The following is a 15189-nucleotide window of genomic DNA, read 5'->3' on the forward strand; positions in this document are numbered from 1 at the left end:
TGTCTAGCCTGGCCTTTTCTCTGAACACTCTCTCCTTCCAGCAATAATTGCTTTCTCTAACTGCTGTTCGTGCAGAAGTCCTGACTTATTCTTTAAACTGCTCAGCAAGGTGACCTAAAACATAATGTGATGTAACATCCCCCCCACACACACTTTTCTTGGTGGGACTTAGCTATTGCTTTTCCTTCCTTTAGTACTAGGACTGGGGAGGGGGAAGATTAGGCCTGAATCCATGAAGTTATTTAGATTCCAAGGTCCCACTTGCTTTCAGCAGGATTTGGCACTTGCACAAATCCTGAGTCTGGCTCCAGAATAGCTCCTCGCTTTCTTGGCTACACTGCACTCCTGGCATCTCTGGTCCTTCCTCCCCCTATCCTGGAGAGAGCATTGCAAAGTGCAGGGGAGTGTGCTCAGGGAATTGCAGCCAGGACAAACACTTGCACATGCCCACAAGCTGACATGATATGGAGAGACAGTTGATGGCAATGCTTTGATGGAAGTGCATTGGGGTGACTGCTTAGTGGTGGAACTGGGCTCTGTGTCTGTTTCCTTGTTGGACAGAACAACCAATACAGGAGGTATAGACTTGTTTTTATTGGATCTGTTACTATCTTTGGCATAATCCAGTTTGAATGACCATACAAGGGATTAATTCTAGCCTAGGCTTGTCATGGAAAGCTTCCATGTGCCAGTGATATCAAAGGGAAGAGGGAAGAGAAAAACAGACTTAAGTAATTTTTCCCTCCTCTCTGATCTAGGGAGTGAGAGCTCTGCCTTCCTTCAGCAGTGGAGGCCTGGAGGTAGCTTGCCACTGCCACCTCTTGCCCTCATCCTGAGGAGTGTCTTGTCCCATTTCTCAAAAGGGGGTGGGAAGAGGCTGTAGGTGCTCATGCTCCTCTGGAGCTTGCGTGGACCTTGTTCCTCTCATCACAAAGACAAGAGCTGCTTGAACCCATGAAGTGCGGCCCTTCTTCCCAGGTGGTGGGAGTAGGGCTGGTGTCCATGGCTGCCAGTGCAGGTGGAGCTGGCAGYGAACTCCATGGGAGCCCATAATGGCAGCTCTGGGAAGATGACCTTGAGTCACCTCAGCTCCAAAATGCTGGAGAGAGCCTTTAGCCTCTTGGGTGTGACCCACTCTGTATGGGACAAGTGACTGATTTGGCACCACCATAAAGTACTCCTAAAAGGGCTGGACTTTAAAAAGCCTCCTTTTTCTCTAATGCTACCAGCCATAACTTCCCCTCCCTCTTTGCTCTTGTGTGAGCCTCTTCCACTCTAGCCAAATTTCAAAAGAGAAAAGGGTTAATCCTAAACTGAGTCTACCTTCTCTGCACCGGTGCTAGGCAATGAGCCATTCTGATATCTGATTTTCTGACACTGGAGCAGGAAGCTGAAACAGCTTAATGCTGTCTGTTAGTTTGACATCTCCAGACACTTTGGTATCTGTCAACTTTCTTGTCTTTGCCAAATGCTGAAGATCCAGGAAGTTCTTGTCTTTTTTCTGACTAGAAACTGACACAACCCAATGACTGGGTGTGCTTTGGCCAGAGCTGCATCCTCAGCTCAGCTCCTCTCTGGACCTCAGGTGGGTGCAGGTGGCCAAAACAAATCGGGAATGAAACTCTTTCAGGCAAGAAACCAAAGTAACACAAAAACTCTTTAACAGTGTTAAAAGTGTTAAAAGCTGTCTGCTAGGTGATGTCTAGTTAGGAATAGAAGGTCATGAACTTCATGTCATTTAATACCTCTGCTTGTGTAGAGCACGAGTCTGTCCAGTAGAGCAGCAACCTGTAGATATCCCCTCTTGTCCCCATCAGACACATTCATCTAACGACAGTTCTGTTTTGACTTCAGCTATTCCTGAAAATACACCTTTCTTGCTAAGAGGCCTGAGGTCTCCTTCCCAGAGACCAAGGACTGCAGGAAGCCCTAGGGCAGGATGGATGTCTACCTGATGATTCCCTATCACAAGACAACAATCTTCACTGATGCCAAAGAGACAACAACTGTGTATGAGTCGAAGAAGGTGGTGGCCATCGGAGGAGCAGCAGCTTTACAAAGATGAACAGCTGCAAGATGACAGTGATAAGACTTTGCTAGACTGTGGCTTAAGCAGCCATAGCTGCCATCCTCATGTGCCTGCCCCAGTAGGCTTGGTTTTACTCAAACCTGTCAATGGCTTCTTTGAGCCATTGCGCATTGACCCCTTCTCAAGCACCGCAGAGCTACTAGATGTTATGAAGTCACAGGACTCTGGTAGCAGCTCTAATGAGCAAGACTTATGCTAAGACCAACATCTTCTGTTCTGCCTCTTGAAGACAGGATGTTGGTCTTGCATGTCTATGTATCCTACTTCCATCCACAGCACTACCTGGCTAATAAATGTGACTACCTGACTCATAAAGCATTACAATTCAGTTGCATGATGTCATTGTGCTGTAGTACCCATAGAACTATTTCCTGGGATTCTTCACTCAAAGTTGTGCTGGAGGAGAATCATGGCAGCAGCCAGTGACATGTGTGCCTATTGAACTTGTTCTGCCACTTGTGTTTATTCCAGCCAATGCCCATGGCCTTATCAACTCTGAGTTACTGGTCTTTCTTGGGGAAGAAGTGTTGCAGAGACTGACTTGGTAGACAAGCAGTTGTTTCTGCCTTGACTTCCACAAATAGTGTCTCTGAAGACTTTGGCCGGAAATCTTGGGGGAGAAGAGAGCGGAAGGAACTTCTGGTCATGTTTGTTGCAAAATGTTTGGAAAGACTATAAGACCTGAGCAGAGGGCAAACAGAGCTTGTTACCTCAAAGTTAAGGGACACTGCACTAATACAATACACAACAAGGAACTTCTAAAGCTGACATTAAGTACAGTTACTGGCATGAGCTGTTGAAGAAAACTCTTCCCCAGTTGATAGGGGTTTTCAAAGCATTTGGAATTTCCTTTCTGGCATCTACTGTCCCCATCCCTGAAAGTGAAGAAGGATGCAGTAAAAAAGGAAGCATAACCAGAAATGCAAATAATAAAACTGCGTTTTTTGAGGAAAGGTCTGTAAGAAAGGACAATATTGTTACCGCAGTTTTTAAGCATGAAGTATGTCCTGTCAATRCTATTACTGTTGAAAAAGCTTATGAAGTTGCTTCCCTTACAATACAAAATTGATTCCAGCTTTGTATTTTCTATGATCCAGCCTCTCTAATTCAGACCTACTGTTAGATTCTTCCACTTCATCCCTAGGGATGACTGTAAGCCACCTGGTCTGATTGAACACACAGTACTCTGCTCCAAGAGGCAAATTCTTGTCTTTGTTAACACAGAACAAAAGCACCTCAAGTAAAGGTGCTAATGTGTTTATTCCCTGAATGAAGCTTTGAAATAGTATTGTTGCAAAGTTTTCATTCTCTTCATCAATGGTATTTCAGGCAAGCCAGACTATGTCCAACAAAAAAACACTCTAAAACTACCCAGTCCTGCCCATGATATTTGCTTGGGGGCTTCTCTCTGTCGAGTAGACTAAAGACACTTCTAAAATGCTGCTTATGTTTCTAAACCTCACTGGAGCAAATAGAAATTAAGCTCAAGTCTGCCAGCAGAATCAGGATCTAGGTTTTCATCTTCTCTATAGCTCTTGCTTGTCCAGCTAGTAGTCCTTCCAGCACAAAAGCACTATGGCAGAACCAGGATGCCACCTAGTGACTTTAGCAGCACTTTTTTTTTTTTCCTTTTTATTAAAAAAAAATTCTGGAGCTGACAGTCATTTCTGCATATGAATAAGCTGTACTAATACAACTGGAATTGTAGAGAAATTTACCCTATCAATTGCCTGATACTTTCACCAAGGCTTGCTGGAAAAATTAGGTTTTCTCTGAAATTCTTGGCTACAGCTGTAGCTGTGTGAGGCAAAACTGGCAGAGAACATCAGAGTATGGCACTGGCATGCCTTTCTCCATGTCTGATGCAGTTTTGGTTGTTCTAACTTTTGAACCCTCTTTCTTCCTACTGAAGAGGGATGGAATACTCTCCTATTTAAAAGCCATAACTGGAAAAAGGTGGAGAGAGGTGTTAAGGAGAAATATTCACTTGTCAACAGAAATAATATTCTAAAAATACAAGCCCGGGGCCAGTCATGCAGCCTAACCAGATATTGAACTTCTGGGTGTTATACTCACAAAAAGTCTCTGCCAGAACTCAATAATATTACAGAGCTGATTTCTTATCTAATGCATTTGTATCAGTAAATCATTTACTGTTCATATTAGAGAACAATACTTTAAATATTTTTCAATTAACTTGTTTGATAGTTTGCTTTACAGTCCTAATCACAGTCAAATACTACAGATAACAGTCAACAACTGAGTTAGAAAAAAGAGGCTGTTAAATAATCCAATCTGTAACTTCAGAGGTCTAAAGCATTTTACTTGAGTAAATAATGCACCAATCCCTGTTCACTTTCCCTGTTTCCTTTGATGCATCCTTTTGTCCAGCAGCAGGGCAAGAAGAGGAGAGTACCTCAGTAAAATATGCTCTTGCAGCCTCTGGGAATCTTTGTCCCCAAGCAGGAGATGGGGAGACTAAGGAATAGTGTGTTTGGAGACATCAAGCAAGGAACTGAAAAGGGGAGGCAAAGTGCCTCAGTGAGCTGCTGTGGTAGACTGTGGTGTCTTCTCCTTTCTACAGCTTGGGCAATAATTTTTTTCACAGTCTCTAAGCCTTTGTAGTCCTATTGTCCTTACAGTGCGTTTTGGGGCTTTGGGGGTTTGGGTTTCTTTGGGGTGTGTGCTTTGAAAGAGGTTATCATCTTGTGGCGGCAAAGGGCTGTGGTGGCAGTTTAACAGTGCTCCATAATGGAGACCTACGTGAATTATTGTCTGTGCAAAAACACTGAAGCTCTGGAGAAGTGTAAAAAGCATGGGTCAGTGGCTGAGACTTCTGTGCTGAAGGAAACGAAATGTCAAAACAGAATTTGAGGCGTGGGGAGGAGTGTTAGAGTAACCAAATCCTGGTGTGCATTTTGGATTCATCATATGACTTCTGTGTTCTAGAAATTCCTGCAAATAGCTGTGATAAAGCCAATCAGTTTGCTCTAAAATAAACCATTGCTTGGCCTAGGGAAACATGCACACAATAGATTTGAACAGAAACCTTCAGGCTTTCAAAAGGTGCCAAGGCAAACTTTCCTGCATACCATTAGAAGAGTTAACTAAGAGCAAATTGAACAAACTAAATTGTCATAAACTGAATTCTTCTATGTTTAAAAAAATAGCATGAAGCAGAATGTGAGCTGCAAATCTCTGGCTTCTCTAGTATGCATAAGATAAATGAGATATACACACTCCTTGTTTATGATTGTTTTAGTTGGATTTGATTTTTCAGATTGGGGAAGAATTGTAACTGAAACCCCCCCCCCCCCATGAATGGATGTGAAACTGTTAAGTCTTAGGTGATAAACAGTCTTTAATACAAAAACTTCTAACAATTTATGGCATATGTATTCTAATTTTGGGCCTGACAATGAGTGGGTTTAAAAGACTCAGTATTTGGCATTATACTTCATTATTAGGGCTAGAAGAACGCCTTACCTGTGATCAAAAGGCTTGCCTTAAAAAGGATTACTGGGGGTGGAGGAACCAGAGTCAGCTATCTGAAACTTCCCGTCTTCTCTAGCAGGGCCGGTGGGAATGCTGTGGGCCTCCAAACCAAGAGATGGAAACCGATGAAAGAGAGCATACAACCTCTTCAGCTCTGCCCAGAGCTTGTTAGCCTCCTCAGGGTTTGCAAAGTCTTTTTTAAACTGTTTACATGGCAGTATTTTTGAGGAACGTGGCTCTCATGTAAATGTTTATTCTCTCAGTCATGTGGAGCTAGTGTTGTTACACTAAAGCTTTCAAGAGAGTTTTCTTGTCTGGTTTTTTTTTGGTCTTTTTTTGTTTGTTTGTTTTTGGGAGGCAGTTGTAGCTGTATGTGTTGAAGTAGTGAAATGCCAAGATAAAACATCACTTGGCAAAAGTGGGAAGAGCAAAGCAGAGTTTTGTATGATCTGTCTCCGCTTTCTTAATTTTGAGGGTTTTGTCATCCTCCCACAGCTAGTCTCCTTGCTACAGAAAGGAGCCAATTCCCTGCTGTACTTCTGGTGTTTATAACTAGATGCAATAGGTATCATCTGCTCCAAGTTTTGAAAAGGAAAGAAAGAAGAGGAGAACAGACAGCTCTTTGGAGGCTTTTTGGATTACACATGAAATTAATTTTTCTTACTTCTACATAGTAGACAGGGTAGATCCACACATCATGCAAGACTTGACAGGTGGTGGAGAAGGGTATTTGGGCGGTTTAAAATGTGATTAAATAGGTCTGGGTCATGTAGGATCACCAGTAAAGCTGTTTTTCCTGGAATGTGGGCACTTAAGCCCTACTTAGCCTTAAGGAGGAGCAAATCTTTGGTCGGAGATTACTTGAGGCTTCATGTTCTCTGCGGAGGCACCTTAGAATTTAATCTGGAAATCTTTTTCATACAGAAAGGCATCCATGCTGGTACCCTGCCTGCATCATCTCTTTTGGAGGAAACTGCAGATAGCAACCCTACAATATTCAAGCTCTACAGTGCACTAGTTCCTCAGAAAATATTTCTGAGTCCTCTGGCCTCAAGCCTGGAGTACTGGAGTCTGTGCTGGTCTCATTGTAGGATGCCTTCAAATATGCTTTCCCTTAGCATTGGCAAGCAAGTACTTAATGATCAAAATCACACTCACTAAAAATAATGAGAGAAGAGGTACTCTCAAACTGAGGTATTTGGGGTGTTGAGCTCTGGAGCTCCACATGCAGCATTTTCCTGCATTTCGCAAGAGCATCGATTCAGTTGCAACCCAGTCTTGCATGTGCTCCTGGCAGCCTACTGACAGCTGCAGACTCTCTGATCTGGAGCACAAGATCTCTATCAGTGCTGCAGTTTTTCTGTTGTAGTCCTAGAAATGAGGAAGAGAGAGAGAGAAGCAGCACACATCATGCAGAAGCCCCTTACCTTTTTCCCAGTAGACATAATTGCTACCGCTCAGTCTTGATATAAGAAGTGCCTTATGGGCTGTGTGACACCTCTACTCTATTTGTGCAGAGGCATAGCAGCTTTGTCTTGTAAGGTGTTCTCTAAAGTACATCACTGGAGGTCCTCTTTCAAGAGGGCATGTGGCTGGCAGTGTAGGAAAAAGAGCACGAACAGGATTCTCTTCTGGGAAGGAGAAAGGAAACTGGAAAGGGAGTAAATCACTGGGGTGCAATTCCTAGGGTCCCGTGCTGCTTACCGGAGCACATGTGGTCAAGGCAGCACTGACACAAGCTGCAGGGTTTGCCTTGACCCCACAGACAACAAGACAGTGCCCATGTTCCTGCTGACGAGGTGTATGCTTGTTCCATAGTTTGGAACAAGCAGGTGTGGAAGCTCTAATATGTCCTTTTCTGTTATGGTGAAACAGAGCATGGGGACATAGGATGCTCATAGTCATTTGTGGGAAGAAGCAGTTGAACAAATGTACCCGTAAAGATTATGAAGCAGTGCCCTGAGGGAGAGCTTACACTGGCATGTGTATCCCACTCAGTTATTGTTTGTGGATTTGCTGAGTCTCTTCTCAGTTTAAGTCCAGATCACTCTGTTCATGCAGCCACAATCCTGCCTATCGGCTAGTTTGACAGCTTGAATTTCTTATGGGTTATTTTGAATAAAGGATCCTTTTTTCTGCCCAACCCCCAGGCTGAAGACTGGGTTTGCTGTGCTGTGAGTGCAATGAGAGGGTAATGCTGGGTGGCTCCTGCAGTCCATAGGTTGGACAAGCAGATGTCTGTCTGGGGAAATAATTAGGTTAAAGCATATAAGACACTGTCATAGAAAAGTGAGTTTTCAAAAAGATTTTTTTAAGCTGCTTTTCATTAATTCTTGTAGGTTTTCTTCCTCAAAAAAGAAAGTAAGGGACCCATTAGTCACATGAGTTTCATCTTTTCATCTGATTTTATTTTTAACTTTAAGAAACAGTTGTATGCAGATAACAGAACTTACTCCCTGGCACCAAAGTGTGACTGGAGAATAATTAAAATTAGCAATTACTGATGATGCTTTAAAAAAAAAAAAGTCACTTTTGGTTTCTGATCTCAAGCAAGGAACAAGTCAGCTCCTTCTTCATGGAGAAGCAGAAGGCAGAGAAACAGGGAATCTTTTGTGAGTAGATACAGCTCTCAGTTTTATCAAGCATCAGGTTTGGGGAGTAGATTTCACTCAAAAGCTGCATATTTCAATGTTTTTGAGTTTGAGAGAGAGAACCCTGGAAATGAAAAAAAAGAAATCTCCTCCAAATCCACCACCCTTTTCTGTTAGCCCACCCATTCAAAGACTGGGCATTCTTTCGTGTGATCATCTTTCTCCACCACTTTGTAACTGCAGGTCAACTTGTTGAAAATAGCCTCACATTTCTCTTCATCAAAATTAATTGGTGTTGCATAGCTGTCATTGGAAAAAGAAAGACAGATGATGAGAGCAAGAAGTAAACAGCTTCTATTTGAGAAAGTATCTACACTTTTAATAGGAAGAGGCTGTATTGGGAGCAAAATGAAGTGATTGCTCAGGAGCAGAAAAGGGAGCTTCAGCAAATGTTACTTAGTCTGCTGCTAAAGTGGGATGAGGAGAAAGTTGTAGTTTACTGATCTGGTTACACCTGAGGAATATTCATTGTGTTTATTTGCTACTCCAATATCAATAATATCATTGCCATATCTCTTCAGCTACAATATGGAACGGGAATTGCATGACTGGCTAGGTATCACTACAATAAAAATTACAGTCAAGCCTATGTATCCTGAGCTGCTGCTTGGAGAGAAAAGAGCAGCAACGTGTGGAATTGGAAAGATCTAGATTAGGAATAGGAGAAAACTCTTAAGCAACTAAGTGTTCTCACTTGGGTCAGGACTTCATCTGAAACTTTTGCCCCGAGAAGATTTAACTTTTTTTTTTTAGTCAAAAATTATTTTTTAACATAAGCTATATTTGTCAGGAACTTCTTGCATGCTCAGTGATGACGGTGTTGGGTTAATACATAACTTTATGGTATGGAGTGAGAGAAGAGTTGTGGTCATTTCTCAAGGACCTCTGAGTAAAGGGAAGTGTTTTGTGCTGTATCAGGGTAGCAGAGGAAAACCCCACTGCCAGTCTGAACTCACCTGGTACAGCAGCTTATTCCTTGCCTGGAACAAGAGCAGTCCATGCAGTTCTTGGTCTCCCATTGGGAGCCAAATTCATGGAACTTTCCCTCGAAGTCAGTGCAGCCTGAAAATACAGCGTACAAGCAGCCTTCAGTTGCAGAGCAATTGCACTAACAATGCTATTGCCTGTACAAACAGGGTGGGATCTTTGTAGGCCTTTTACATGAACATATCTATTTGATAAACACTGAGCGTCCCCAACAGAGCAGGACTACTACTATAGTCATGYATGGAGAAGGGTATCCTGGGCCCCTCTATTTCCTGTGGCTCTCAGCAGCATGGGCTTTCCTCGAGCAGCTCATCTTTAGATACAGGAATTGGAGCACCCAGCAGAAAGGAAATTAGGCGGAAACCTGGTCAGGAGCAAGAAAAGTCTTTGACATTCCCCCCTCTCATTAACACCAAATGTTGTTGACTTGTTATTTAGAGCAAGACTAATTCTGCCCATAAAACTCTCCCCAGTCCTCAAATGCAGGAAGAAGGCATATAGCGGATGTAAAGTACCTGCCCAATGGTCATGTAACAGATTTCCTAACTGAGTGATGTGGAAAACAAGATTTTATGAGGACAGGGCAAAACAGAGTGAAAGGTTTTGGCATTCTAGGTTCTGTCTTTGCATACTGCTTTTGAGCACTTATTCTACTCTAGCTCCCCTCATCTGCAGTCTGATAGACTAGCTGTGTTCTGGAAGAGCTGCCCCAGACTCAAGGGGAGCAGCAATTCTGTTCTTAAGAACTTTCCTTGGGACAGGGAAACAACTAATGAGTATATTAATCAGTGTGCTGAACATTTGCCAGTCTGCTCCCTGCTTTACACCTACCGTTCATAATGCCCTGCCGTACACATATGCGCACATACCCCCTTCTCTCTCTCCCTCTCTCTCTCCCCCCCCCCCTTCTCTGTCTTTCTAAATATGCTGGTTTTGAATTGCAAATGTAATGCACTGGGTAGCTGCCATAGTAAAAACAGAATTATGACTTCATGCAGATGGATAAACTAACCTTATGCTACTTTCCTGGAAAAAGTCCACTTGTAATTCAGCCTCTGTGATGCTCCTCAAATAAGCCCTTCCCTTTTATAACATATTATAAATTCAGTGCTCTCTGTATCCCATTTTTTCCCCAGTTCCCCATGGTTTCCCCCCACTGTTCCCAGTTTCTTCTAATTTGTGATAAATTGGAAAAATCAAGTCCATCATTGCTTGTGGTGATGTCTATCAAGCTGAAGACAGTTGGCTTCTTACCTGGGACCTCTTTATCAGACTCCCGCTTCAATTCTTCCATGAAGCAAGATGCATTAGATAATGTCACACTAATGGCAAGAACAAGAAGGCAGGCCAAGAAGGTCTTCTGAAGAATAAAGCAGAGTTAATGTGAACACAAAAGTAACTATTGAAAAGTCTTGATGCTACCACCTTTAGAAATAGAAAATTTACCTTGTGGTTTTGAATCAAAATCCAATTGTCTTTTTCAGCTTAGACACCTTAACATACAGCTAGGAACACCGAACCATTTAGAAGGAGTCTTTGCAACCTGCAGTTGGTCTGAGTCAGGTAGCTACATCCCAAGCTATTTACTAGCTCGTGCTTTGTAGTTCTGGAAATTCCCAGTTCAGTGCTTACCACATCACTCAAGATAGTTCTCATTGATATGTAGTACACGGTCCTCAGCAATGCAAGTCTTCTGGTCTAAATACATTATTATGTTTTCCTCGAACTACTTGTCATGCATGGCACTAGTCTGTTCACCAACAAATTTGATCATGTTTGTTTTGCTGAAACGTATTCTGCTGGTAAACAAATTCTGGCTGGAAAGTTGTCATTTTGTGGGTCACATTTGCATGTATATTACTGTTTGGGTTTTTTACTGTTGACCAGTTTTATTGCTGGCTCAGGAGACTGCCATCCTTTCAGGACTGGAAATGGAGAAGGCAGTAGCTTTACCAACTTTTTTGGGCCTCTGATTCTTTGCAGAAGAAGACAGGTGAAGTGTGTGTAGCTGGGACCAGGGAGATAATGGAAGGGGCAGAGCATCATTTTGGGGGCGAGGAGGGAGAGAAGAAAAGTCTGTCTTTCCAAGCTGTTAAAATTGGGCATTGCCTGAGACAGTACTGGTAGACCCAGCTCTGTGAAATTAGCCTGTAAAAGGAGTGGGTTCCACTCTTCCCTCCCCTTCCCCTTCTTTTTTCTTGTAATGACACTGCTGAAATGATTTGGATGTCCAGAAGCTTTACTGTTTAGTACATCTCTATTTAGTATATATCTTCTTAAAGATGGGGGGAAGGACAAGCTAGAATATAATACGGTAGAGAAGAGATTAAAAACCACCGGATGTTCCTGTAGGGACAAGATAAATGAAAATAAACTAATTTGAGCACTGAAAACAAGGGATTTCATTGGAAGGCAGCAAATTTACAAGACAATAGATGTTATTATCATACAAATCATGTGATCATTGCTCCAGCACCATTTGCAAGGAAACATGGACAGGAGTATCTGATCACTCTAGGCAAGTCAAGTACAGCATATTAACATGTTTTCTACATTCATAACCTGTCTTCCTCATTCCTAGCTTCCCCTATAGACCAAACACGTCATGGAAGGGGTGAGGAGATCTTGCTACAGGAAAAGATCATAGAGTAAATTAGGTCAGAAGAGACCTCTGGATGTCACTTAGTCCAGCTCCTTGTTCTGGACCCAGATGGCAGGATTTCGGCATGGAGCTGCACCTGTCTGCTAGAATGGGACTAGTTCCAGAGATCAACCTGTTATATCTTTAGGGACACTGTCTGGGTCTGGGAAAGGTTGTGCTAAACAGTAGGTGTTAGATCAAGGTTTTAAACATGTCTCACTCAAATATTTTGTATTTCTGAAAGAAGGAAACAAGATACTAGAATGCAGTGATATAAATTTTCCTGTGGGGAGAGTTTAGCTATATTTGATCTGAAAATGACTAAAAAAGGCAAGATAACATTTCTGAGTTTAACTAAATGTTCAGGTGTTACCCAAACTTTTCACAAAAATTAAGGTCAGTTCCATGCCGAGACACAGCAGAGCTGCTTTCTGCCAGGAAAGAGATTACACTTAAACATTACAAGAAAGTGAAAAAAATAAAGTTATAATAAAAGCCTTAGCTGGGGCAGTATTAGACATCTCCTGCCATACAAATTCTGCTGTCTCTTACCCAAGGTTCTTGCCTGCCTGTCCTTATGTATCTGACTTTTTTTTCTCAAAACACAGAGCTTTTACTATCTCTGAGTTATTTAGGTCTATGAGCGCTCAAATAAATCTGATAGAATCTCCTATAAGATCTCTAGCAGCATACCATGTTTCTTAATCATAAAATGCAAGGACTCACCATTCTTGCAGAATTACAAGGCTTCCAGGAAGGAGGCAGCCTGTAGGAAGCTGATCTTCTCAGAGGACTTATATAATGAGAGGGACTTTCTGGCACCAGTCCTTGAGCAAACTGAATATACATGAATAACTCCAATAAGGTTTTTGCCAAATGACCTCATATGGGTGGGCATTATTAAAATAAGCCAATTATAAACAGGAAGGTTTGGTCCTGAAAGGCACTGAAGAAATAGGTGTGGCTTCTGTGCAGCAGAACTGGAAGGCAAATATAGGAGGTACTCAGAAGGAATTTCAAGCCTGGAAGGAATATTTAACACTCAAAGTGAGAAGCTCTTTAGAGATTGTGTTGTACTTTTTACTCACACCAAAATTTGCAGGCTCAGTTTGAACATCTAGGTTTTAAAAGAGACTGACTTTGAGCTATCTCCTAGCTTTTTTCGTTCATCAACTGAAGATGAAAGAAGGCTTTTGTGGGAAAGGATTGGTGGTTGTAAAGGTTATATGGAAGACTGGATCTCTGTGGAGAGAGGCTGGCATCTCTAGGTCCTTAGAAAAGGGTGCCAGATAATCATTTTCTTCCTCGTTCAGTTTTCCACTATGTAGAACCCTCTGTGGGTGTAAAAAAAAGGCATCCTATACTTTCTCCCTGTATCTTTGTAGCCAGGAAGGAATGGCCCTTTCTGCAAAGGCCGTCAAGAACAGGTGCTGTTTCCAAAGGCTTAGGAAAATAGCTTTATAGCAAGGGAATCAAGTACAGCTCCCTGTTGCTTAGCTTTGATAAAGTTAGTTCAAGTATTGAAAACTGTGTGGCGCTGGTAACAATAAGCCCATCACAGTCTGGCTGCCTAATCGGGTTGCCTTCTTGTTTGGTTTGGCAGTTCATGTTGAACTCCATGCTGGGGTGACTACCCCACCTCTTTTACCCATACTACTCAGTTGAGAGTCAGTTCAGGATGTCCACTTGAGAAAGCCAGCAATGTTGCAATTCATGTCACAGAGTGACCACAAATTGTGGGGTCAACCTTAGCTGGCTTTCAACTCAGTAGATTGGGTAAATAGCCACCACAGTGTGAAGAGACACTTCTTTTGTAGCTTTTCTCTGGCTTTTCTTCAATTACCAGATCTTTTTTCAGGGTGGGAGATAAGAACTTAGGTATTTGTAGGTGTTCATAGGTTTGATAAAATTGCCCAGAATCAGCCTATCACTAAAAATTGGATTTGACAAAGCTTATATATGTACTGTCCTGAAACAGGAAAGGACAGACAATATAGCCGCATGGTTTACTCTCTTGACACCTAATCACTGATAAATCAACAGGACATGTCAGCCTGTGAGCACAAGCACTGGGTATTTCCTTATTGACTTCAACAGAGTCCAAATGTCCACTTTGGATCTCTTACAAGTATATATGAAAGTAATTAACAGCACGGTTGTAGCTTGAGATACTGTTGCTCTCTGATCTAAGGAAGCGTACTAGCTATGCATGCCTGCTACTGCTCTTCGTAACCTTTACATCGTGTGGAAGTAGCTCTTTCACCTTGGCTGTGAATGCTGYGGGACGCACCTTTGAGTCCTCTGTCAGGTATTGGCTCCTTCATGTCTTCGGAGGTAATGTGGAGTAAGCATTCCATGATTAGTTTGGAATAAAAGGACCATCAAATTACATTACCTTAATTCTGTACATGTTTTTAAAATACATGGTAATTCCTGAGCTTATCTGGAAAATGTTTTCCTCTCATGTCATGATCCCCAAATGAAGGATCAGTGCTAAGCAAGAGACATAAAGCAAGATGAAAAGACCTAAAGGGTCCGGGAACATCAGGTTGTGTTTGCAAGGAGGCTACCTCTMTCTCTCTGCCATGTGGGGACCGCTGGGGAAGGTAGCCACAGGTACCATAGCAGCAAGGTCAAAAATCTGGAGGTAGTAAAACAATGATTAGGAGTTACAGAGCTGGCTAAGAAGAGGTTTCCAATTTATGGGAAAATGTAATATTTCCTAAACTTCTAACATTCAGCTCAAACCATGCAGCAACAAAAAGATCTTAGAAATCTTCAGTGAACCAGAAAAGTTTATTCCAGAAATGAGAAAACACAGTGATTCCAACCACAGCTTGTTATTCAAGTCTTGCAGTTGATTAAGCAAATTAAGACCATAAACCTATGAAAAGGTAAAGACTTTTCAACGGAGCTGTGACTRAAAGAGTTAGCCATTGAATGTGTGACGGGTGGGGATGTTGCTGTAGTTCTTGCCGTTGGTGCTCCTGACTTGTTGAACTTACATGGCGGGTAAGTTCACATGGTGAACTTACAGTGGGTTCTGCTCTGGCTGCACCGATTTTGGAAGCAGTCCTTGGTCTTCTGAGTGGTACCAAATTTGTGCAGTCTTCTGTCTTTAACACAACCTGCACATGCATGCACGAAATGAAAGGAAATTCTCCTGCTTAACTTCAGATTATAAAGTGAATTATTTAGAACCATTTCTGGGCTTTGTTGGGAAAGCTCACTTAATTCTGTTTGTGTCCCACCTATTCAGCTTTACTTAGAGAGCACAAGCTTGTTCCCATTTTCTAACTTGTTAGTCACTGATTCCACGAAGATAA

General features: G+C 42.2%; 2 protein-coding genes across 2 annotated transcripts; one reads left to right on the forward strand and one right to left on the reverse strand.

Moving 5' to 3' along the window:
* Positions 1 to 1939: 1939 nt before the first annotated feature.
* On the forward strand, positions 1940 to 2288 carry ELOB (elongin B). Its single transcript, XM_026061313.1, is given in 2 exon segments — positions 1940 to 2031; positions 2033 to 2288. Coding segments are annotated over 2 exon segments (348 nt in total).
* A 6060-nt stretch (positions 2289 to 8348) lies between these two features.
* LOC112963872 (beta-microseminoprotein-like) lies at positions 8349 to 10588 on the reverse strand (the record flags this gene model as incomplete). The annotated part of the gene is made up of 3 exons (XM_026061314.1): positions 8349 to 8478; positions 9192 to 9297; positions 10477 to 10588. Coding segments are annotated over 3 exons (348 nt in total), but the record flags the coding sequence as incomplete, so codon positions are not given.
* Positions 10589 to 15189: the final 4601 nt, after the last annotated feature.

The sequence above is a fragment of the Apteryx rowi genome, unplaced genomic scaffold (genome assembly GCF_003343035.1).
Source record: "Apteryx rowi isolate R43461 unplaced genomic scaffold, aptRow1 scaffold_18, whole genome shotgun sequence".
NCBI classification, from domain to species: Eukaryota; Metazoa; Chordata; class Aves; order Apterygiformes; family Apterygidae; genus Apteryx; species Apteryx rowi.